Genomic DNA, 24,215 nt, shown 5'->3' with positions numbered 1-24,215 from the left:
TATCTGAGTGCCAGACTTCATGCAAAAAAAAAAAAAAAAAAAAAACCCAACAACAACCCAGATCCAGCTTCAATTGCACTTAATTCTTTTTTAAAAAAACTACATCCATCCTATAAAGGGCAGCAACGAAATCCATGTTCAGCTAAGTGATGTGTGAACAAGGATTTCATACTACTAGTTCTCAACTTCCCTGCGTTTCATTTCAGAGGGTAATTTCCAATTCCAACAGCTTGAGCAGGACAAAGGACAGAGAATAACAGAATTGGAAGGGACCTTGTATCTTAGATACATACGGTGGTTAGAAAAAATGACAAAGAGACTTATTGACTTTAAACCAGAGATATTTTTATTAGGAATTTTACCAGAGACATTTAATAAAGAATTGCAATACTTAACTGTGAACATTTTAACAGCGGTCAGAATTGTATTTGCCAAAAATTGGAAAGGAGAGAAGATAATTACTGATGAAGAAATTATTCTGAAAATGTTGGATTGTGCTGAAATGAGTAGATTGACGTTTGAATTAGGAGAACAGGAAGATAAACAATATTATTTGATAGGGGAGATATTTTATCAATGGTTTGACAAAAAAGTACGGAGGTGAGATATATGAAATGTTTAAATATTTATCTTCGGTTCAAGTAAAGAATAATTGTTATATGATGAGATTTGGAAAATTGTAAGCACGAAATGGTTTTAACCGATTGAGATGCTGTCTATAATTGTTTGTAAGTATGATATTTTTATGTTGTCTTTTTTTAAAAAAAAGAATTGGAAGGGACCTTGGAGGTCTTCTAGTCCAACCCCCTGCTCAAGAAGGAAACCCTATACCCATGCTGGAGAACCTATGGCACGCATGCCACAGGTGGCCCGCGGAGCCATATCTGTGGACACACGAGCATTGCCCTACCTAAGCTCCAGTGCACATGCACGCACTGGCCAGCTGATTTTCGGGCCTTCCGGGCCCACCGGAAGTCGGGAAACGGGTTGTTTCCTGCCTCTGGAGGGCTTCCGGGAGAGGGAAGGCTGTTTTCGCCCTCCCCAGGCTCCTAGAAAGGCTCTGGTGCCTGGGGAGAGCGAAAAATGGGCCTACTGGGCCCACTGTGCCATCGTGTGCCAAAAGCGGGGGGGAGTGCGGGGGGGTCACGCACAGATGCATGGGGGGGCGGGATGCATTGAATTATGGATGTGGGCCTGTGCCGCCACCCCCACACACTCCCCCCGCTTTTGGCACACGATGACAAAAAGGTTGGCCATCACTGCCCTATACCATTCCGAATAAATGGCACTCCAGTCTCTTCTTGAAAACTTCCAGTGTTGGAGCATTCACAACTTCTGGTGGCAAGTTGTTCCACTGGTTAATTGTCCTCACTGTCAGGAAGTTTCTCCTTTGTTCCAGGTTGCCTCTCTCCTTGGTTAGTTTCCATCCGTTGCTTCTTGTCCTGCCTTCGGGTGCTTTGGAGAAGAGCTTGACTCCCTCTTCTTTTGGGGCAGCCCTTGGAAGACTGCTATCATGTCTCCCCTGGTCCTTCTTTTCATTAAACTAGCCAAGCCCAGTTCCTGCAACCGTTTTTCCTATGTTTTAACCTCCAGCCCCCTAATCCTCTTTGTTGCTCTTCTCTGCACTCTTTCCAGAAGTCTCAATATCATTTTTATATCGTGGCAACTAACACTGGATGCAGGATTCCAAGTATGGCCTTACTAAGGCTTTGTAAAGGTAGAATTTCTAGTAACTTCTTGCCCTGCCTTCGGGTGCTTTGGAGAAGAGCTTGACCCCCTCTTCTTTGTGGCAGCCCCTCAAATACTGGAGCGCTGCTATCATGTCACCCCTCCTCAATCCTTCTTTCTCTCTCCATGTTTTCCACGGCTGAGCATGGCTTTTTTTCAGACCTGGGTCATGTCTCTTGTCTTCTCCTTTGATAAGCTGACCTGCAACGATGCTTCGCATTTAATGGACAGCATGCCGTGGCATTTAGCATCTGACAATATTTGGCGGCTGAGGAGATGATGGTTATGGGATGCCTGCTGAGACAATCGAGCAAGACCAACAGGGTTAAATTGTTCACCTCATTTGTGGGGTAATTTCACGCAGACATTTAGCTCTGATGGCCCTTCCTATGGGGGGTGGGGGGGGAGGAGGAGGAGGAGAAGGAGGAGGAGGAGAAGGAGAAGGAGGAGGAGGAGGAGAAGGAGAAGGAGAAGGAGAAAGAGAAGGAAAAGGAGAAGGAGGAGAAGGAGAAGGAGTAGAAGAAGGAGGAGGAGGAGGAGGAGAAGGAAAAGGAGAAGGAGGAGAAGGAGGAGGAGGAGAAGGAGAAGGAGGAGGAGGAGAAGGAGGAGGAGGAGAAGGAGAAGGAGAAGGAGAAGAAGGAGAAGAAGGAGAAGGAGGAGGAGGGATGGGTGGATGTAGTTGGCTCTCTGAGCTTGGTCGTTTTCGTGCAGACCTTTCATGACCCAGCTAGGTAACACCATCAGTGCTAGCACCAAGGCCCTGACAATGTACTAAGTATTCCTGGAAGGCCATCATCAGTGCTAGAAGGGGGGAGCGTGGGGAGGAGGAGGAAGACTGTGGGGTCCTTGGTGTTCTCTGAGTTTGCTGGTTTTCTTGCAGACCTTTCATGACCCAGCTAGGTAACATCATCAGTGCTAGAATGGAAGGAGGGGTGTGGAAAGGAGGGGAGAATGGAAATACTGGTAGTAATAGTAGTAGTCGTAGTCGTAGTAGGACTGTGGGGTCCTTTGTGCTCTCTGAGGTGGATTGTTCTCTTGCAGGCGTTTCATGACCCAGCTAGGTAACATAATCAGTGCTAGAAGGGAGGGATGGTTATGGGAAGGAGGGGGGGAGGGGGAGGAGGAGGAGGAGTCCTTGATTCTTGGTTATTTTCTTGCAGAAGTTTCATTACTGTCAGGTGTGCTTCCTTCAAAGTCCGGGAAAGAATGACCCAAACTCCATGGTTAATAGAGAAAGGTACTTTTACTAGAAAATGAAGTGAACGCAACCAAAGAAAAGCTGAAATTAAAGGCAATAAGAGCGAAAAGTGCATATAGAAAGCATCCCCTCCCACTGTCCATCGTAAATCATCCAATCCAAAGGTCTCCCAGGGGTCAGGTGGAAGCACATCTGGCAGCGTCATCAATCAGGAATGCCACAACAGTTGACCCGATAGCAACTTCAAAGATTCAGTTTCGTTTCTTCCAAAGTCCTCCAGCACGCTTTCCCCCACCCCAGCCCCCAAGCTCTCCCCCCTCCTGTTTCTTATGGCAGCCAAAGCAGTAAAAGCGGAGGCTGACAATTACTTTGATTTTCGGGTCCTTTGTCTCCTTTGTTGCTCTTCTCTGTATACTTTCTGGAGTCTCAACATCTTTTTTGTGTATCGTGTTTGTTAAGGTTATTATTGTTGTGTTACCAACCAGCAGAGTAGATTGCACAGTGAAACGTTGCTGAGAGCAATGAATAAGAGATAAGCAAACTGGTTTATCAAAAGCTTACTTTATAGTAACCATATCCTAACAGTGTTGACCAAAACTGGGACCAGTGAGTGCTCCAGGCGTGGTCCTACCAAGGCAGCCCGAAGCAGTTTTGATTTTGGGAATGTGATGATCGCCTCTTTCAAATGGCGTTTAGGATCCAGGAGTCCGTTCAGATCCATCCTGATCCACGTGCATCGCATGTTCAAGATCTGCTCCGCACATCCCACCGTGATCGAAGCGGGCAGCGCTTAATGTGACAGACAGGAGAGGGAGTTGGATCCATCCGCAGCCATCGCGTTTCATTTTCCTGTGAAATGAAAACGAGTCGTTTCTCTTTCCCGTCTCGTCTCGCCAATCCCCAACTCTCTCTCTCTCTCTTTCGTCACACCCTTGTGTGCCAGGGTGCCCACACAACATTGTGAAAAGATGCTTCAGGCCAGGGATAGTCAACCCTTGTCAACTTGAAAACCTGTAGACTTCAACCCACAGAATGAATGAATGAATGAATGAATGAATGAATGAATGAATGAATGAATGAATGAGCTCCCCCCGGAGATACGGAGGATCCTGGATTTACACATCTTCCGCTGTGCCCTCAAGACCTATTTATTTCAACAGGCTGGCCTGGCCTAACTTCCCTTTTAATTGTAACTTTTAAAATTGGTTTTAAAACATTAGGGGTGTTTTAAATTGTTTTGGGCCAAATTATTTAATGGGTTTTTTATATTGTCTTTTAAATTTTGTAGTTTGTGTGTTTTATCTTTCTGGCTGTTCACCGCCCTGAGTCCTTCGGGAGTAGAGCGGTCTATAAATCTAATTTAAAAAAAAAAATGAAATGAATGAAATCTAACTATAATTTTTCTCTCTTTCAGCTCTCTATCTACCTACATACCTACCTGCCTGCCTAATCTATCATCTATCATCTCTCTTTCATCTCTCTCTCTCTCATCTATCTATCTATCTATCTATCTATCTATCTATCTATCTATCTATCTATCTATTCTATCATCTATCTATTCTATCATCTATCTATCATCTTTCTCTCTTTCATCTCTCTCTCTCTCTCTCCCACCTTCCCTCCCTCTCTCTCTCTATCCGGTATCTATCTATCATCTTCTCTGTCTTTCTATCTATCTGTCATATGTATCTCATCTACCTATCTCATAGAATCCTATAACCCATAATTCAATGCGCCCCATCCCCCCTGCAAATATGCCCCCTCCCCCGCTCCCGAGGTGGGTTTCAGTAGGTTCTGACCGGTTCTGGAGAACCGGTAGCGGAAATTTTGAGTAGTTCGGAGAACTGGTAAATACCACCTCTGTTCTCTGCCTCCCGAGTCCCAGCTGATCGGGAGGAAATGGGGATTTTGCAGTAACCTTCCCCTGGAGTGGGGAGGGAATGGAGATTTTACAGTATCCTTCCCCTGCCACGCCCACCAGCCATGACACGCCCACCAAGCTACGCCCACAGAACCGGTAGTAAAAAATTTTGAAACCCACCACTGCCCCACTCCCCCCGCTTTTGGCACGTGATGGCAAGGTGGGTCCAGTAGGCCCATTTTTCACCCTCCCCAGGCTCCAGAGGCTTTCTTGGAGCCTGGGGAGGGGTGAAAACGGCTCCCCCCCCAGGAGGCCCTTCAGAGACCGGAAACAGCCCGTTTGCCGACTGCTGGTGGGCCCGGTAGGCCCATTTTTCACTCTCCCCAGGCGCCAGAGCCTTTCTAGGAGCCTGGGGAGGGCGAAAACAGCCTTCCCTCCCCCGGAGGCCCTCCAGAGGCTGGAAACAGCCCGTTTGCCGACTTCCGGTAGGCCTGGAAGGCCCGAAAATCAGCTGGCCGGGCAACGCTCACCTGCCCACCGATATGGCTCCGTGTACCACCTGTGCCATAGGTTCGCCATGACGGCCCTATGCCATTCCGAACAAATGGCTGTCCCCCCTCTTCTGAAAAGCCCCCCCGGTGCTGGAGCAGCCACAAGTAAAACAGAGCAGCCCCCTTTCCATCCTCCAAGGATGGTGATTTTAAGACGATCCGGAATCTTTTCTCTCCCAGCTGAACAGGCCTCACTCAGACTCCGATGGCTTCTCTCTCTGGGCAGCCGGTTGGCATTTCCGCCGTCTGTTTCTCTGCCGAGGCTCCCAGCTCCGATTTTAATCCCGCCGTGTTTCCACGCTGACATTTGGGGAGGGCACAATGGCATAACATCAATCCCAGCTGGGGAACAAACAAAGGCGAGAAGGAAAGGTTGGGGTGAAAGCAAAGACGTACCTAACAGTTTGCTCTTTGCAGGTTTTTTTTGGGGGGGTGGGTGTTATCACTGCTACCCCTCTCCATGCGCCCTTGGAGATGGATTAGGCTTGGACCCCCTCCCCCCATTCCCCGGGCTTTCTCCTCAGTTCCCCTGAGCATTTTTTGGGGGGTGGGATGGGGAGGAAATGTTCACTCTTAAAGAGACCAATAACAATTTGATTTCCCAGAAGAAGAAAAAAAAATCAATTCACACCTGTTGCAGCTTTTTTTCCTGCAAAACACGCGGCATGGAGATTTGCTAAATCAGCTGGAAATGCACAGAGGAATTGGGGGGGGGGGAATGCTAAATTTTCAAGAAATCCTAAAGGAGCATCGGAGATTGCAAATAGTGGCAGCTTTAGCAAGGATCCTGTTGCTAAATGAGAATGTCAAGATTGTCCTAAAACCCAGGCTTAAACTTGGAGAGAATTCACTCAGAACTATTTCTTGGTTAAGCACGATGTTTTTAACCTACCTGCATTTGTCATAAATGGTTTTCATTCTTCAGATTAAATGTTAGGACCCCGGATGTGCGAGGAATCAAAGAATCCTAGGGCTCGAAGGACCTCAGAGGTCATTTAGTCCAACCCCCTTCCCAAGCAGGAAACCCTATCCCAGCTGTCCCAGCCTCTTCTTGAAAAGCCTCCCGTGATGAAGCCCCCACGACTTCTGGTGGCAAGCAGTCCCACCGGTTAATTGTCCAAACTGTCAGGAAGTTTCTCTTCAATTCCAGGTTGCTTCCATGCTTGTTGAGTTTCCATCCGTTGCTTCTTGTCCGGCATTCTGGTGCTTTGGAGAATAGATGTACCCCCTTTTCTTTGGGGCAGCCCCTCAAATATTGGAAGATGGCTAACATGTTACCCTGACCTGGTCCTCCTTTTTAATAGACTAGTTTCCCTGTCCAGTCCTGTCCAACTCTAAGGCATGCGCCAACCCTGGCTGAGGGAGGCAGAGTTGTCTGAAGACGCTTCCGTGGTTTCATGACCCAAACTAGATAAGATCATCAGTGCTAAAAAGGAGTGGAGTTTGTGAAGAGGAGGAGGAGGAGGAGGAGGAGTGGTGTAGCGTCCTTGGTGCTCTCTGAGCTTGGTGGTTTTCTTGCAGACGTTTCATGACCCAACTGGGTAACACCATCAGTGCTAGTAGTGGGTAGGGTTTGTGGAGAATGAGGAGGGAGAGGAGGAGGAGGAGGAGAAGGAAGAGGGGGGGGAGGGGGAGGAGGAGAGAGGAGAGGAGGAAGAGGAGAAGTGTGGAGTCCTTGATGCTCTCTGAGCTTGGTGGTTTTCTTGCAGACGTTTCATGACCCAACTGGGTAACACTATCAGTGCTAGTAGTGGGTAGGGTTTGTGGAGAATGAGGAGGGAGAGGAGGAGGAGGAGGAGAAGGAAGAGGGGGGGAAGGGGAGGAGGAGAGAGGAGAGGAGGAGGAGGAGGAGGACTGTAGGGTCCTTGATGCTCTCTGAGCTTGGTGGTTTTCTTGCAGACGTTTCATGACCCAATTGGGTAACACCATCAGTGCTAGTAGTGAGTAGGGTTTGTGGAGAATGAGGAGGGAGAGGAGGAGGAGGAGGAGAAGGAAGAGGGGGGGGAGGGGGGAGGAGGAGGGGGGGAGAGGAGGAAGAGGAGAAGTGTGGAGTCCTTGATGCTCTCTGAGCTTGGTGGTTTTCTTGCAGACGTTTCATGACCCAACTGGGTAACACTATCAGTGCTAGAAGTGGGTAGGGTTTGTGGAGGAGGAGGAGAAGGAGGGGGAGGAGGACTGTGACGTCTTTAATGGTCTCTGAGCTGACTTTTTATCTCTTTTTTCCTTTGCAAATGTTTCATTACCCAACGAGGAAACCTCATCAGTCGATTTCATTATCCCTTCCTCTTTAATTTCCTGGCTGCCCATCAAGTTGGTGATCGGCTGTTCCCGGCATCCAAAGACGCTGGGCTCTTTTCACCGTATCGTAGTTTCTTTTCTAAGAGAGAGGCATCCCAGCCCAACTTCGGAAGCAGGTTTCAGAAACGGTGTTGTGCCAAATGCAGTTGGCCTTGGGCCAAACAGTGTGTGGCAGCAGCCAAAAAAGCCAATGCAATCCAAAATGTGCATTAACAGAGGGATACAATCAAGATCAAGAGGGGTACTAATACCACTCTAAAAAGCCCTGGTAAGGCCACACCTAGAGTGCTGCATCCAGTTTTAGTCACCAGACCCTAGAAAAGAGGTTGAGACTCTAGAAAAAAGTGCAGAGAAGATGATTAGGAGACCAGAGGCTAAAACAGACAATGAACGGTTGCAGGAACTGGGCATGGCTGGTCCAGTGAAGAGAAGGACCAGGGGAGACAGGAGAGCATCTTCCAATATTTGAGGGGCTTCCCCAGAGAGGAAGGGGGTCAAGCTATTCTCCAAGGCACCCAAAGGCCAGACAAGGAATAATGGATGGAAACTGAACAAGGAGAGATTCAACGTAGAAAGAAGGAGAAATTTTCTGACACTGAGAACCATCAGCCCATGGAACAGAAGTTGCCTTCGGAAGTTGTGGGAGCTTCATCCCTGGAGGCTTCCAAGAAGAGACTGGACTGCCATCGGTCAGAAATGGTGTAGGGTCTCCTGCTTGGGTGGGCGGGGGGTTGGACTAGATGACCTCTAAGGTGCCTTCCAACTCTGTTAATCTGTGAAATTCTATAAAAAGAAACGGGGTTTGGTTTCTCAGGAGCTGAAGTGTGAACTCCTAGTGCCAGGACAGCAGAGAAAGTGACTGATGAGCCAACCAGAGGAAAAAAGTGTGTAAAAGAAATGGGGAATAGGATAGGTAGTTCTCTACTTACGACAGTTCATTTAGTGACCGTTCTAAAGTAGAACGGCACTGAAAAAAGGGACTTATGGTTACGCCCAGTTTTCACACCTATGACCGTTGCAGCATCCCCATGGTCACGTGATCAGAATTCAGGCACTTGGCAACTGACTCATATTTATGACCATCGCAGTTCTCCCAGGAGTCACTTAATTTTCTCTTCTCTTCTCTTCTCTTCTCTTCTCTTCTCTTCTCTTCTCTTCTCTTCTCTTCTCTTCTCTTCTCTTCTCTTCTCTTCCTCTTTTCATTCCTTCCCCACTCTCTTCTTTCCTTCCTTCCTTCCTTCTTTCCTTCCTTCCTTCCTCTCCTCTCTCCTCTCTTCTTTTCTTCCTCTTTTCATTTCTTCCCCCTCTCTTCTTTCCTTCCTTCCTTCCTCTCCTCTCCTCTCTTCTTTTCTTCCTCCCTCCCTCCCTCCCTCCCTCCCTCCCTTCCTTCCTTCCTTCCTCTCTCCTCTCCTCTCTCCTCTCTTCTTTTCTTCCTCTTTTCATTCCTTCCCCCTCTCTTCTTTCCTTCCTTCCTCTTCTCTCCTCTTCTCTTTTCTTCCTCTTTTCATTCCTTCCCCCCCCTCCCTCCCTCCCTCCCTTCTTTCCTCTCCTCTCCTCTCCTCTCCTCTCCTCTCCTCTCCTCTCCTCTCCTCTCCTCTCCTCTCCTCTTTCAATTCTGAGGAATGTTAAATTGCTAGCCTTAAAAAAACCCTTTCCATTAAAGTCACCTGGCAGGGACTCCAGGCAATTCACGGAGAGAAAAACTGATGAGCAGAGGGGGAATAATTTATTAGCGTCCTCCTTTGGAATCAATTGAAACCTTGAAAATCCCTTTCTTGAACCCACAATCCTCCACACACATTAAGCTCTAACTCCTGGAAGCTTTCCAACCTTTGGAGAATTCCGCCATAAATTAGAAACTTTGCTAAAAAGGGAAAACGCCAGGGTAGGTACAGTGTGGGGGTGGGAGGTGGGAGAGTAGACTTTGCGAGGAGACTGGAACTTTGTGGTTGTTGTTTCCAAAGTGGGGAGGGGAGAGCCTGCATGGACAGGATTGGGATAAAAGAAAGCCAAGGAGGAGAAAAGGAAGATGGTTGCAAGTTGGTCTGTGTTTGGTGCCTCCTAAAAATTGGGTGAAAGTCTGGCAATTCCAAAATAAAAAGGAAATAAAGAGGAATTGAATTGGCCTGCAGGAGTGGTTGGATCTCAACAGCTTGACCTTCTCTAGCAAATAAAGAACGGTTGCAGGATTTGGGTATGGCCAGTCTAGAGAAAAGAAGGACCAGGGGAGACATGATAGCAGTCTTCCAATATTTGAGGGACTGCCCCAAAGAAGGGGGAGTCAAGCAATTCTCCAAAGCACCTGAGAAGGCAGGACAAGTAGCAATGGATGGAAACTAATCAAGGAGAGGAGCAACCTGGAACTTAAGGAGAAACTTCCTGACAGTGAGAACAATTAACCAGTGGAACTGCTTGCCACCAGAAGTTGGGGGTGGCTCCATCACTGGAGGATTTTAAGAAGAGATTGGACAGTCACTTGTCTGAATTGGTCTAAGGTTGGGAGAGGGTTGGACTAGAATATCTCCAAGGTCCCTTCCAGATCTATTCAGATTGTTTGAAGGCCATTGCTGATGGAGGTTCTTTCTTTCCCCAGGAGGCCCTGTTGAGCTTCGGTTCCGTGATTGAGACCTCCAGCCTTCGGGAAGTCATCAAAGATGCCATCGCTTCCGTCCTCCCGAAAGTGGTAAGTGCTTGGAAGGACCTTCAGGGAGAGGGTGGGACCAAGGGGTTGGTGGGGCCTTTTTTCCTCCAGGCACACCTGTACAGGTGAGTCATCCACAACCTGGCATGGACTCACCTGAGAACCTGAAAAGCACAGAGGTCAACTCACTTGCCTCGACCTCCTTGCTTGATGTTGAATCTGGCCAAGCATAAAGTTAATTCCAATGTTTGATCTCTTGTCTCCTGCTTAAGAACGTCCAGTACAGGTAATCCTTGACTTACGACCGCAATTGAGCCCACAGATTTCCATCCCTAAGCAAAACAATGGTTGTTAAGTGAGTTTCGCCCCATTTTTGTGACCTTTCTGGTCACAGTCGTTAAGCAAATCACTGCCGTCGTTCAAGTGAATCACGCGGTTGTTAAACGAATCTGGCTTTCCCAGACTTTGCTTGTCAGGAGGTCACAGAAGGTGATCACATGACCCCCCCCAAAAAGGGGGGGAGATCACGTGACCCCAGGACACTGCAACCGTCATAAATACATGTCAGCTGACAAGCGCCCAAATTTTGATCACATGACCACGGGGATGCTGCAAGGGTCGTAAGTGTGAAAAACGGACATTGCCGTTGTAACTTCCAACGGCCGCTACACGAATGGCCGTAAGTCGAAGACTACCTGTGGTATGGATTTTGCTAATTGGGAAGGAAAGAAAACAATGGAATAGATCAGTGTTTCTCAACCTTGGAAGCTTGAAGATGGGTGGACTTCAACTCCCAGAATCCCCCAGCCAGCAGCGCTGGCTGGGGGATTCTGGGAGTTGAAGTCCACCCATCTTCAAGCTACCAAGGTTGAGAAACACTGGACTAGATTAAGATACGATCTACTGCTTTGAACAAATCAATAGGTCCCTGAGAGGCAGAAGGTAATGGGGTGGAATCTGTCTGATGGGATGTGGTGGAACGTAGCCTGGATTCCCAAGAGGGAGGGGCTGCCTTCTAGAGGACCAAGAGACAGCGAAGATGTGTGAGAGAAAGAGGGTGAGGACAGCTGCTCCTTAACGGTTTCCAGAGTATACCTTTCATGATGCAAGTACGGTAGTTGCTTTCATTTGGGCAGATTTCTGTCTGTAGGTGAGGAACAATCAAAGAAACTCCAGTTTTGGTCGGCACAGTGTAAAAAAGATGTTGAGATTCTGGAAAGAGTGCAGAGAAGAGCAAGAAAGAGGATTAGGGGAGTGGAGAATAAAACATATGAAGAACAGTTGCTGGAATTGCGTATGTCTGGTTTAATGAAAAGAAGGACCAGGGGAGACATGATAGCAGTCTTCCATTATCTCAGGGGCTGCCACAAAGAAGAGGGAGTCAAGCTATTCTCCAAAGCACCTGAGGGCGGAACAAGAAGCAACGGATGGAAACTAATCAAGGAGAGAAGCAGCCTAGAATTAAGGAGGAATTTCCTGGTAGTGAGAACAATTAACCAGTGGAACAGCTTGCCACCAGAAGTTGTGGATGCTTCATTACTGGAGCTTTTAAAGATTGGTGCATGCAAGGGGCCGCATGGGGCATGCATTTTGGGGGTTCGGGCGCACTCGGTCCGGAAAAAGTTAGCCATCACTGGTATAGAGTCTCGTGCTTGAGCAGGGGGTTGGACTAGAAGACCTCCAAGGTCCCATCCACCTCTTCTCTTCTCTTCTCTTCTCTTCTCTTCTCTTCTCTTCTCTTCTCTTCTCTTCTCTTCTCTTCTCTTCTCCTCTCCTCTCCTCTCCTCTCCTCTCCTCGTCTCGTCTCGTCTCGTCTCGTCTCGTCTCGTCTCGTCTCTTCTCTTCTCTTCTCTTCTCTTCTCTTCTCTTCTCTTCTCTTCTCTTCTCCTCTCCTCTCCTCTCCTCTCCTCTCCTCTCCTCTCCTCGTCTCGTCTCGTCTCGTCTCGTCTCGTCTCTTCTCTTCTCTTCTCTTCTCTTCTCTTCTCCTCTCCTCTCCTCTCCTCTCCTCTCCTCTCCTCTCCTCTCCTCTCCTCTCCTCGTCTCGTCTCGTCTCGTCTCGTCTCGTCTCGTCTCGTCTATTCTAGTCTAGTCTATTCTACCCTACCCTACCCTACCCTACCCTATCCTATTCTTTTTTCTTCTAATTTCTCTTCTCTTCTCTTCTCTTCTCTTCTCTTCTCTTCTCTTCTCTTCTCTTCTCTTCTCTTCTCTTCTCTTCTCTTCTCCTCTCCTCTCCTCGTCTCGTCTCGTCTCGTCTCGTCTAGTCTATTCTAGTCTATTCTACCCTACCCTACCCTACCCTATCCTATTCTTTTTTCTTCTAATTTCTCTTCTCTTCTCTTCTCTTCTCTTCTCTTCTCTTCTCTTCTCTTCTCTTCTCTTCTCTTCTCTTCTCTTCTCTTCTCTTCTCTTCTCCTCTCCTCTCCTCTCCTCTCCTCTCCTCTCCTCTCCTCTCCTCCCTTACCGTCCCTTCCCTTCCCTTCCATTTCTTTACTCCAACTTTCATTTTTTGTATCTCAAGATTTTGAGGGTTGGTTTTTTTTTTTTCCAAATCTCAATTTTCTGAAATTTGGTTTACTAAGTAAACTGCCAATTCCTATATTCTTATGACGGGAACAAAGAACCAAAATGATTTTCACCCCTCTCAGCTTAAAAACTCAAAAGGAGCTTTTGGGTTTCATTGCGTCTAGAACCCCACACGTGTCTTCTGCTACGAATTTACCCCCATCTCTCCCCACAACTTGTACCGTAAGGCTTGGAGATCAAATTAGCAGCTTAATCAATTTATTAAAAAAAAAAGCAGCCTGATTCAATTGTAGTAGGGCAATTATTTTCCATCAAGCTTATTAAGATGGAAATCAGCAACCTGTTCATCTATCGGCTCCTGCCACGCAGAATTGAGTGTGGATGTCGTTAAGATAAAATAATTACAACCAGGGAACGACTGCAGATCGGTGCATCTCATTCGACGTTGGTAAAATCTTGCGCAATCCTGCATAAAATCTGGCCATGTACAACAACCTCTGCTTCGTCCACGCACAAAAAGAGCCTTGGTGGTGCAGCTGACTAAAGTGCTGTTAAGTAGCACTTAGCTGCCAGCTGCCTGCAATTAGTGCGAGTTCAAATCTCACCAGGCTCAAGGTTGACTCAGCCTTCCATCCTTTCGAGGTAGGTAAATTGAGGACCCCGTGAAGGCGGTAGATATGTTGTATAAACATGTCTGTTTATACCGATTTGTAGAAACACCGCTTATGGGGGGCCAAAAGCCCTAATAAGCAGGTATATACAAAAGAACAAAGGCCATTGCTATAAGTGCATTGTAAGCCGCCCTGAGTCTTCGGAGGAGGGCGGCATATAAATTGAACTAATAAATAAATAAAGAGCCAGAAGAGCCTTGATAGTACAGTGGTCTACGCACCCTGTTATTAACACAGCTGCCTGCAATTTACTGCTGGTTCGAATCTCTCCAAGGCTCAAGGTTGACTCAGCCTTCCATCCTTTCTAAGGTAGGTGAAATGAGGACCCAGTTTGTGGGGGCAATAAGCTGACTTTGTATAAATATACAAAAGGATGAAGGCTATTGCTTAACGCATTGTAAGCCGCCCTGAATCTCCGGAGAAGGGCGGCATATAAATCAAATAAATAAATAAATAAATAAATCTGAAAATTGGCTTAAATGAACTACGTAAATTCTTAGCCTTTGAACTGACTTTTCTACTGAAAGATTAGCTGAGCAGAGCTCAGTTCAGCTCTCACTGCTTGAAAATACAGTGAGAGTTAGTACAGTGGTCTAAAGCACCCTGTTATTAACACAGCTGCCTGCAATTACTGCTGGTTCGAATCTCTCCAAGGCTCAAGGTTGACTCAGCCTTCCATCCTTTCTAAGGTGGGTAAAATGAGGACCCAGATTGTGGGGGCAATAAGCTGACTTTGTATAAATATACAAAAGGATGAAGGCTATTGCTTAACACATTGTAAGCCGCCCTGAGTCTCCGGAGAAGGGCGGCATGTAAATCAAATTTTAAAAAATAAATAAATAAATAAACATCTTTTGGATTTTTGGGTGATCTTGATGGCCTAGCTCAACACTTGAGCTGGTGTGTGAAGCCCAACTGCACACACCAGGGTGCTATTGAAGCAACACAACTGTATTCTGCACAGAAGGATGATATGTTGAGACTCTGGAAATAGTGCAGAGAAGAGCAACCAGGATGATGAGGGGACTGGAGACTAAAACATAGGATGAACGGGTTGCAGGAACTGGGCCTGGCTAGTCTAGTGAAGAGAAGGACCAGGGGAGACAGGAGAGCATCTTCCAAGATTTGAGGGGCTGCCACAAAAAAAGAGGGGCTCCGCCTATTCTCCAAAGCCCCTGAAGGCAGGACAAGAAGCAACGGGTGGAAACTCATCAAGGAGAGAAGCAACTTAGAACTAAGGAGGAATTTCCTGACAGTGAAAACAATTAAATCAGTGGAACAGCTTGCCACCAGAAGTTGTGGGTGCATCACTGAGGGTTTTAAAAAGAGATTGGACAACCATTTGTCTGAAATGGGATAGGGTCTCCTGCCTGAGGAGGGGGCTGGACTAGAAGACCTCCGAGGTCCCTTCCCACTCTGGCATTCTGTTCTGTTATTCTGTTATTATTATTCTCTTGACTTTTTTGACCTCTTTGGACATTTCTGGACCTGTCATATAAGGTCTCTATTGTTTGATCATTCCAAGCCATAATTTTTTAAAAAATCTAATAATGATAACTATGAAAGTGGTAAGACTATAAAACAGAGAAACATAGGAAGTTTTTAAGAAGAGATTGGACAACCATTTGTCTGAAATGATATAGGCCCTATATCATATTATAGGATCTCCTGCCTGAGCAGGAGTGGGCTGGATTAGAAGACCTTCAAGGTCCCTTCCGACTTGTTATTCTGTATTTGTTCTGTCCCCGTACCCCACACGCACCCCCACAGACGGCCTGGAGTTAATAAGCCACACGACAAAACTTTTTGAAGATAAAGCTGGCAGCAACCCAGTGGCTAGCTGCCAATTCAGACTTTACTCACACAAAACAAAGATTAGACTGCCAGCATTCCGATAAAACAGGCAAAGATTCCGCAATACAAGGATTAGTCCAAATGCAGTCCGACAAGGCAGGCAGAAGTCCAGTAACGCAGAGATCATGGATTATTTCTAGTTTTTGCTCGTCACAAACTGAACCGGCCACCACACCCACATTTATACTCTGTGGGGTGTGGTCCAGTGACTCAGCTAATCTCTGGCACGCGTTCCCCTCTGCTGCGCACGCTTCTCCCTGCGCCGCTGTCGAGGATCCAGCCAGCACTTATCTCCTTCGTCGCTGTCCACCTGTGGCTGCGGGGACGTGCTTGGCTCTGGGCCTATCTCTTGGCCTTCAGTGTCCTCCGGAGGCATTGCCAGAGAGGAGGGTCCTGGAGAGGGAGGCCTTGCCAACTCCTCTCCCTCACTCTCAGAGTCTGCATCTATTGATAGCCCAGGCTCAGGCAATGGAGCCACAACAGTATTCCTCTCAGAGTCCATGTGTTAAAGTACAAAACTCACAAATTTGATGTCATGTGTTACCTACCTCCTTTTGCCACACATGGCTATACCATTTACAAATACTAAGGCTTTTCTTTGAAGACGTTTCACTTCTCGTCCAAGAAGCTTCTCCAGCTCTTTGGGGAAACCATGGCCGGGATGACTGAGAATTTCCATAGATGCTTACAAATCCTAAGGTTAACCGCAATGTATTTCATAATATAATGACCCTTTCATCAAGTCCTACATTGTACAGGTAATCCTCCACTTACAATTCATTTAGTGACAATGCCCGGGGAAAAAGTGACTTATGACAATTTTTCACACTTACAACCGTTGCAGCCTCTCCGTGATCACCTGATCAAAATTTGGATGCTTGGCAACTGACTTATATTTATGAAGGTCACAGTGACCTGGGGTGACGTGATCCTGAGTGGCGCAGCAGACTAATGCTATTGTTGAAAGGTAGTATTTAGCTTCCAGCTGCCTGCAATTTCTGCTGGTTCGAATCTCTCCAAGGCTCAAGGTTGACTCAGCCTTCCATCCTTTCTAAGGTAGGTGAAATGAGGACCCAGTTTGTGGGGGCAATAAGCTGACTTTGTATAAATATACAAAAGGATGAAGGCTATTGCTGAGCACATTGTAAGCCGCCCTGAGTCTCCGGAGAAGGGCAGCATATAAATAAAAAAACAAATAAATGAAATAAATCCCCTTTTGGGATCTTCTGACAGGCAAAGTCAGTAATTTAACAACTGCAATGATGCCCTTGTGGCAAGCAAGGTCGTAAAATGAGGCAAACCTCCACCATTGTGGTCGTATGTTGAGGACTAGCCATATATCAAATTGCACGAGCTTTGGATTTTTCCAGCTTTGGGGGGGGGGAACCCCCACCGCTTTTTAAGACGGAGTTGTAAAGCTGTTGAGGGAAGCCTCTTCTCCATCGCTTGCTGACTCAGCAGCGAGAAAGTTCTGGCATACATCACGGTCGGAGGGAAAGAAATTCAGAAAGGATTGAAGGCTTTGCAAATCCTCGGGCTTTGATCCAGCAAGCCCCTTGAGGGGATTTTCAAGTCCAAAGGGTTACCGGGCTCCATCAAAAGAAGCCGTCTCCTCAATCCCGTTATGGGACATTCCAGGATCTAGTTTACACATTGCAAGCTCGTTTGTTCTTAAAGTCGTGGTTTTTTTTTAAAAAAAAAAATTCTCCGCAGAGAAAATAAACAAGCACTCCAGAGCCTACAAAATCTGTATAGATTCAGAATAGAAGAGCAGAGTGGGAAGGGGCCTTGGAGGTCTTCTAGTCCAACCCCCTGCTCAGGCAGGAAACCTTGTACCATTTCAGACCAATGGTTATCCAACCTCTTCTTAAAAACTTCCAGTGATGGAGCATCTATAACTTCTGGTGGCAAGTAGTTCCACTGGTTAATTGTCCTCGCTGTTAGGAAGTTTCTCCTTAATTCCAGGTTGCTTCTCTCCTGGATTAGTTTCCATCCATTGCTTCTTGTCCTGCCTTCAGGAGCTTTGGAGAATAATTTGACCCCCCTCTTCTTTGGGGGAGCCCCTCAAATACTGGAAGATGGCTATCATGTCTCCCCCCCCCCCTCCAGTCCTTCTTTTCTCTAAATCATTTCCAAATGGGACTGTCTATTATAAAAGCTAGAAAAATGGAACTTAATTCTTCAGCCTGTTGAGTAACTGATGGGTAGTATTGATTACTTTCTAACTAAAATATGTACCGTGCGCCGTTTCGGGTATTTTTCCTGTTCGTTTTCAAATCATCGGTGTATACTTCAGCAGAACATAAATCTCTTTTTAAAAAGAAAAGGAAAACGGGGAGTTTCCCCAGAACAAAATTAACATTTGAAATAGCTCGAATCCAAAGGGACCCAATGTAGCAGGCAAGAAGATCACAAGGAAGTACAATAAAGCTTTATTGAAGAGGCCCAATAGATGTGAAATAATCAGGGTTTTTTTTTTTGCATTTGGTTTGATATTACAGCAGGAGAAGTGTATTCTAGGCTTCCCTTTAATGGCGGTTTGGTACAGGAAGTTCTCGCTTTATGGCCACTGAAGGAGAAAGGAAAAAGGAAAAAGGAAAAAGGAAAAAGGAGGAGGAGGAGGAGGATTGTGGGGTCCCTGATGTGCTTTGAGCTTCATGGTTTTCTTGCAGACGTTTCATGACTCAACTAGGGAATGTTATCAGTGCTAGAAGGGAGTGGGGTTTGCAGAAAGGAAGAGGAAGAGGAGGAAGAGGAGGCTGAGGCGGGGGAGGGCTGTGGGGTCCCTGATGCTCTCTGAGCTTGGCTCTTTTCTTGCAGACGTTTCAAGACCCAACTAGGGAACGTTATCAGTGCTAGAAGGCAGTGGGATTTGCAGAAAGGAGGAGGAAGAGGAGTGTGGGGTCTCTGACGCTCTCTGGCTCTTTTCTTGCAGACGTTTCATGACCCAACTAGGGAACATCATCAGTGCAAGGAAGGAGGGGGGTTTGCTCTCTTTATTCACTAGTGCTTTGTTCTGTCAGTGTTGGTGGGAAGCTTCTTGGTGGTTCATTGATTAGGCTAATGTTTACCGTTGGATTATTTGTCTGAGTTGGTCACTCCTTGATTTGGGAACTTGGTTTTGTTCCAAGTATTAATCTGGATGTTAATCTCTGCTCATCCGGGTGCGGATTGCTGGAAAGCAGGTGTGTTTTTGGTCTGTTTGTTCACTACTACTTAGGTTTTAGATTATTTCTTGTGAATGGCGTGTAAACATCGTTTATCTCTATGTCCCTGTTGGTGGCCCGTTCGTCTGAGTGCCAGGCTTCCAGGAATTCTCTGGCATTTTTGGCTTGGTTTAGGATGCTCACCTTTTCCCATCCTTTGAAAGTATGAGAATGCTTTTATCCTGCTGAACGTGTGAGTCTTAATGCAGTCGTATTTTAACTTTTCTCCTTTTTTTTCTGGAAATTAGAAAAAAGCAGAAGTCGGGGTCTGCGTACCTTCTCTACGCGGTTAGATTTGGCATCTTTTGGAGAAAATAAGTTGGTGTTTACAGATCAGCCCTAATCTTCTGCTCTAAAATGTATAAAATTAATGGAGACATTTTGGAACTTTGAGGGGGGTTGTGAGAATGCAACCCCTGACATTTTTCAACCAGAGTTTAACACGCTTGCCATGCTATATATATATGTATGTCAGAAAACAAATGTATATATATATATATATATATATATATATATATATATATATATATATATATATATATTAGTTCCTTCTTTTCCAATAGTTCTTTGTTCCTCATTTTATCATCATACATTTTGGAAAGAATATAAAAAAGAGATTGTGCAAATAAAAGAATCAAGTGTGGATCATAAAACAGAGGCAGAGAGGCGACACGTTCTGAAATATAAAACGGACGCATTCTAATACAGCATTAAAAATTAAGAATAAAATTTAAACAGAAGTACCCGGTTGACAGAATTCCGGTCATTAAAAAGAACAGCGAATAGTAAAAACATACAGTACATCAGTAGTGTACGTTATATAGGCTGTCCTCGACTTACGACCAAAATTGAGCTCAAAATTTCTGTTGTTACGCGAGACAGTTATTAAGTGAGGTTTGTCCCTCCCCTTTATGACCTTTCTTGCCACAGATGTTAAGTAAATCCGGGGGTGGGTTATTTTATCGTATTATTTTATGGCCCTTTTGTTTGAGATATATCTATTTTAAGGGCCGCCCTACCCATGTTCCTCAGTTTCCCATCTCGAAACGGAGAGAAATAACACCTTCACGGCGAGGAGATGTTTCGAGGGCTACATAAGAGGGTCTCCATGAGTGGTGCGGTGGCCTAGAGGTGGAGCTCTCAGCTCACCATCAGGAAGCTGTGAGTTCGATCCTAGGTAGAGGCAGATATTTCTCTCTCTGGGCACGATGAGAATATACCAGTATCTGCTGAACAAAACTCCTCACTAGCAACAGGAAAGGCATCCGGCCATTAAAAACACTCTGCAAGCTCCATTCAGTTGCCCAGACTCCACCCCACAAGGGATTATGAGGTCATTAGATGATGATGATGATGATGATGATGATGATGATGATGATGATGATGATGAGAGGGTCTCCATGAGCCAGGTTTGGCCTGGCGCAGCAGGCTGCCACCCCCTGATTCTTGTTGGTGATGTCCACGGCTCAGGGAAAAAGAATTATTTTCTTCTTCCTCTCTCCTGGCAGGAGTTGAGCAGGCCTCCTTAAGTCAATGTGATTGAATTACCGAGCCGCTGTACCTTTTCCAGACTGAATTAGAAGACTAATGGGCTATGTTGTCATCTTCTAATTTTACTGTTCTCGGCTGAACCTCCTGGGGCCGGGGCGGAGAAGGAGGGAACAAGGTTATGAATTCATCTTCCGTTTTTAAAGAAGGAGAGAAAGAAGGGGGAAAAAACAACAACAATAAAGAATAAAGAAACATATAGCAGCCTTATAGAATAAGGAACAATGGACTCCTGGCGAGAAAAGGAGTAATTTGCATCGATTGAGGTTCTGCTTTGATCTCCAGTCAGGGATGGAAGAATCACAAGGTTGGGAGGAACCCTCGAGGTCATGTAATCCATCCCCTTTGCTCAGGGCTGGGTCTACTACACAACCTCTGTCCTATGACCATTTGTGGTCCCTATGAAGGCTTCTGAAGGAGGAGGGCAACTCCCCACCGCGATTTAGCCTCTTGGCTTGTATATCAAGGTAAGAGAGTTGGAAGGGACCTTGGAGGTCATCTAGTCCAACCCCCTGCTCACGCAAGGAGGGTCTTCTTGAAGGTCTACCTTGGACCTCTGTAGAGAATCAGAAAGGTGACCTTGATGGAGATATTCAGGCTCCGTTGCCCAGGCAAAAAAGCAATAAAGCATTTTTAAAGTCCAGAACATCTGGATAGCATCCAGAAATCTTTCAGAGGGACGCCTCCCAAAGTCACTGGAGTATAAGGAGTATAAAGGAGTGGGAGGGGAGCCACCGAGGAGCAGAATTACAAGATTGATGTCAGCCGCACGAGGTAGAACTTGACCATGAAATCAACTCTCGAGGAAGGGAAGGCTAAACTTTACTTTTATGGAGTTACAGAATCTTGCAAGCAGCACCAAAAAAAAAAAAAAGCTAATACAATCCTTGGATGTATAAACAGAGGCATGGAATCAAAATCATGTGAAGTCTTAGTACCGCTTTGTAAAGCCTTAACAAGGCCACACCTGGAAATCCTGCATTCCCTTTTTGGTCCCCACATTACAAAAAAGAGGTTGAGACTTTGGAAAAAGTGCAGAGAAGAGCAACTAGGAGGATTAAAGACCTGGAAACTAAAACATAGGAAGAACCCTTGCAGGATTTCGATTTGACCAGTCTAGAGAAATGGAGGACTAGGAGGGACATGAGAGCAAATATTCCAGTATTTGAGGGGCTGCCCCAAAGAAGAGGAGGGGGAGGTCAAGCTATTCTCCAAAGCACCGGAAGGCAGGACAAGAAGCAACGGATGGAAACTAACCAAGGAGAGAAGCAACCTGGAATTAAGGAGAAACTTCCTAACAGTGAGAACGATTAACCTGTGGAACTGCTTGCCACCAGATATTGTGGCCGCTTCATCACTGGAGGCATTGAAGAAAAGACTGGCCAGCCACCCATCTGAAATAGTATAGAGCAGCGATGGCTAACCTTTTCCGGACTGAGTGCGTAAAGTGTGTGTGTGAAGGTGCTCGCACGCCCGAACCCCCAAAATTCAATGTGTGTGCATGTGCCCCATCCCCACACATGCACCCCCTGAATGCGGCCTGCCTCCACGCATGCACACACGCCCCCTACAAATGCACTCCCTGCACATGCCCCCCGCGCATGCGCAGCCGAGATCCGAAGACCAGCTGGCCAGCGGGAGGCATGGGTGCATGGCATGCAGTGCGGAGCTGAACTGGGGCAACGGCTCACATGCCGTCATCAGAGAGGGCAGTGCGTGCGTGCCACCTCTGGCACGCGTGACCATAGGTTCGCCATCCACGGGTATATAGAGCCTCCTGCTTGAGCGGAGGGCTGGACTAGATGACCTCCAAGGGTCCCTTCCGGCTCTATTCCGAATTGAACTGAATTGGACTCCCAAGCCCCTTTTGTATACTCCAGTGAATCAGGCTGAGTCCCTTTCCTGATGATAAAGGAGAATATTTGTATCTCGGGGTTGACACGAGGAGGTCCTTGGTGTTCTCTGAGTCGGCTTGTTTTCTTGCAGACGTTTCATGACCCAACTAGGGAACATCTTCAGTGCTGGAAGAGAGAGGAGTTTGCAGATAGGAGGAGAAAGAGGAAAAGAAGAAAGGAAGGAAGGAAGGAAGGAAGGAAGGAAGGAAGGAAGGAAGGAAGGAAGGAAGAAAGAAAGAAAGAAAGAAAGAAAGAAAGAAAGAAAGAAAGAAAGAAAGAAAGAAAGAAAGAAAGAAAGGAAGGGGGATTCTGGGAGTTGAAGTCCACCCATCTTCAAGCTTCCAAGGTTGAGAAACACTGAACGAGAGGGTTCTAGAGTTGTATCAGTATCATCAGAAGAGGATTTTATTTTGGTCATTGACAAATAGAACAAATAGGGCTGGAAGGGACCTCCCAAGGTCTTCTAGTCCAACCCCCTGCTCAAGCAGGAGACCATAGGCCATCTCGAAAAATGGCTGTCCAATCTCTTCTTTAAAAAAAACTCCAGTTTTTTACTGCACTCACAACTCCTGGGGAGAAGCAGTTCCACGGATCAGTTGTTCCCCCTTCTCTCAAAATGTCTCCTTGTCCCAAAGGCGGTTTTTTCAACTGGACTTTCTGGTTTTTCTTTGAAGACGTTTCGCTTCTCATCCAAGAAGCTTCCTTGGCTCTGGTGGGGAATGGAAGGATTTATACTCCTTTGCAGCAAATTCCCTGGCATTTTGGGGCTTATTGCCCCCACAATCCGGGTCCTCATTTTACCTACCTCGGAAGGATGGAAGGCTGAGTCAACCTTGAGCCTGGTGAGATTCGGATTTGCAGGAATTGCAGGCAGCTGGTGCTACTTAACAGCGCTTTAGTCTGCTGCGCCACCAATTCATCAAGAATTATACGGTACAACCCTTAATGATAGTCACAGGGAACAAATAAGCAATCAGGAAATAATATCAATATAAATCGTTAAGGATACCAGCAACAAGATTACAGTCCTGCAGTCATAAGTGGGAGGAGGTGGGTGATGGGAATTCCAGCCCCTCGGGCTTGGAAAGGTTAATAGTAGTGCAGACTTAGTGAATAGTTTGACAGTGGCATTCAAGTAGGGATTGCACTTTGTGCCTACATAAGGATTCCAGGATAATACCCCACTTGACTCCTCCTCCCAGCTGAGACAGTCTCACTCGGGCAGTTTCCAACTTTCTTCCTTTCCTTTCTTCCCGAGACCCATTTCAATAAAATCAGGGGGCATCCTGGGAGTTGTGTGTGTGTGCATGCACGCCTGTGTGTGTGTGTGTATGTGTCTAGTTGCACTTTAGATCCCTTCTGGTGCTGTTTCTCTGCCTGTTTTGATGTGCGTCGAGAGCATGAAATCATTTTTTCTGACATTTTCTAATCGCCTCGCCTGCCCTCCCTCGTTCCTTCGTTCCTTTTGTTGGGTCCCTTCCTTTTTCTTTTCTTTTTTTTTTTTTTTGTTCCTTCTTTTTTGTTCCCTCCTGAGCTTTTCTATCCCCATCAGCGGAGGAAATGACAGCAAATTAGAAACGCAAATCTCTCACAAAGCCACCCACACGAACCGAGCCCTCCGCCACCCAACCTCCCACAAGCGAGCTGTGTAAGGACGCTATTCCGATGAGCGCCGACTCGCTGCAGCAACCCACAACGCTAGAAAAGGAAAAACAGACCGCATATGTAACATCTTTCAACAAAATGGACACCCACACAACTTTACATAAGGGTGCCTGACCACTCAGCCTCCTACAGCACAATCAGCTCTGAGTACGGATAATACTGACTGGCTTCTAGAAATTTCTAGGTGTTTTTAGACTGCATTCAAGCGGGGAATTGGACCTTACTGACTTGTGGCTACATAAGGATTCTAGACTAATACCCCACTTGACTCCTCCTCCCGAGGGAGACAGTCTCTCTCTGGCAGCTTCTGGCTTTCTTCCGTTCCTGCCGTGCCCCCCGTCGGAGCCTGAATCCGCGGAGGAGGATGAGCTGGAGCTGGGGCCGACGGAGACTGAGGGGGCGGCCTCGTTGGCTTCGGAGGAACAGGGGAGGAGCAAGATGAGGCAGCCCCTCGGGCTTGGAATGGCTTGCCAATAGGGAGGAATGGGGGCAGGACGATTGAGAGAGGGGGGAAGAGAGGGCAGGCAGTGGAGAGGAGGAGCAACAGAGCTCAGACAACGAGCAAGGACCGCC

General features: G+C 46.6%; 1 protein-coding gene across 1 annotated transcript in view; it reads left to right on the top strand.

Moving 5' to 3' along the window:
* The window catches only part of PDE2A (phosphodiesterase 2A), a 206,578-nt gene that overhangs the window by 77,007 nt on the left and 105,356 nt on the right, over nucleotides 1–24,215 (top strand). Inside the window, 1 exon segment of the mRNA XM_070943043.1 lies at nucleotides 10,230–10,319. Coding sequence (XP_070799144.1) covers nucleotides 10,230–10,319 — 90 coding nt within the window.

This window comes from Pituophis catenifer, unplaced genomic scaffold, assembly GCF_029215685.1.
Source record: "Pituophis catenifer annectens isolate HBS135680 unplaced genomic scaffold, rPitCat1.0.hap2 SCAF_4, whole genome shotgun sequence".
In the NCBI taxonomy this organism is placed as follows: domain Eukaryota; kingdom Metazoa; phylum Chordata; class Lepidosauria; order Squamata; family Colubridae; genus Pituophis; species Pituophis catenifer.
This window is presented reverse-complemented; position numbering and strand designations above follow the sequence as displayed.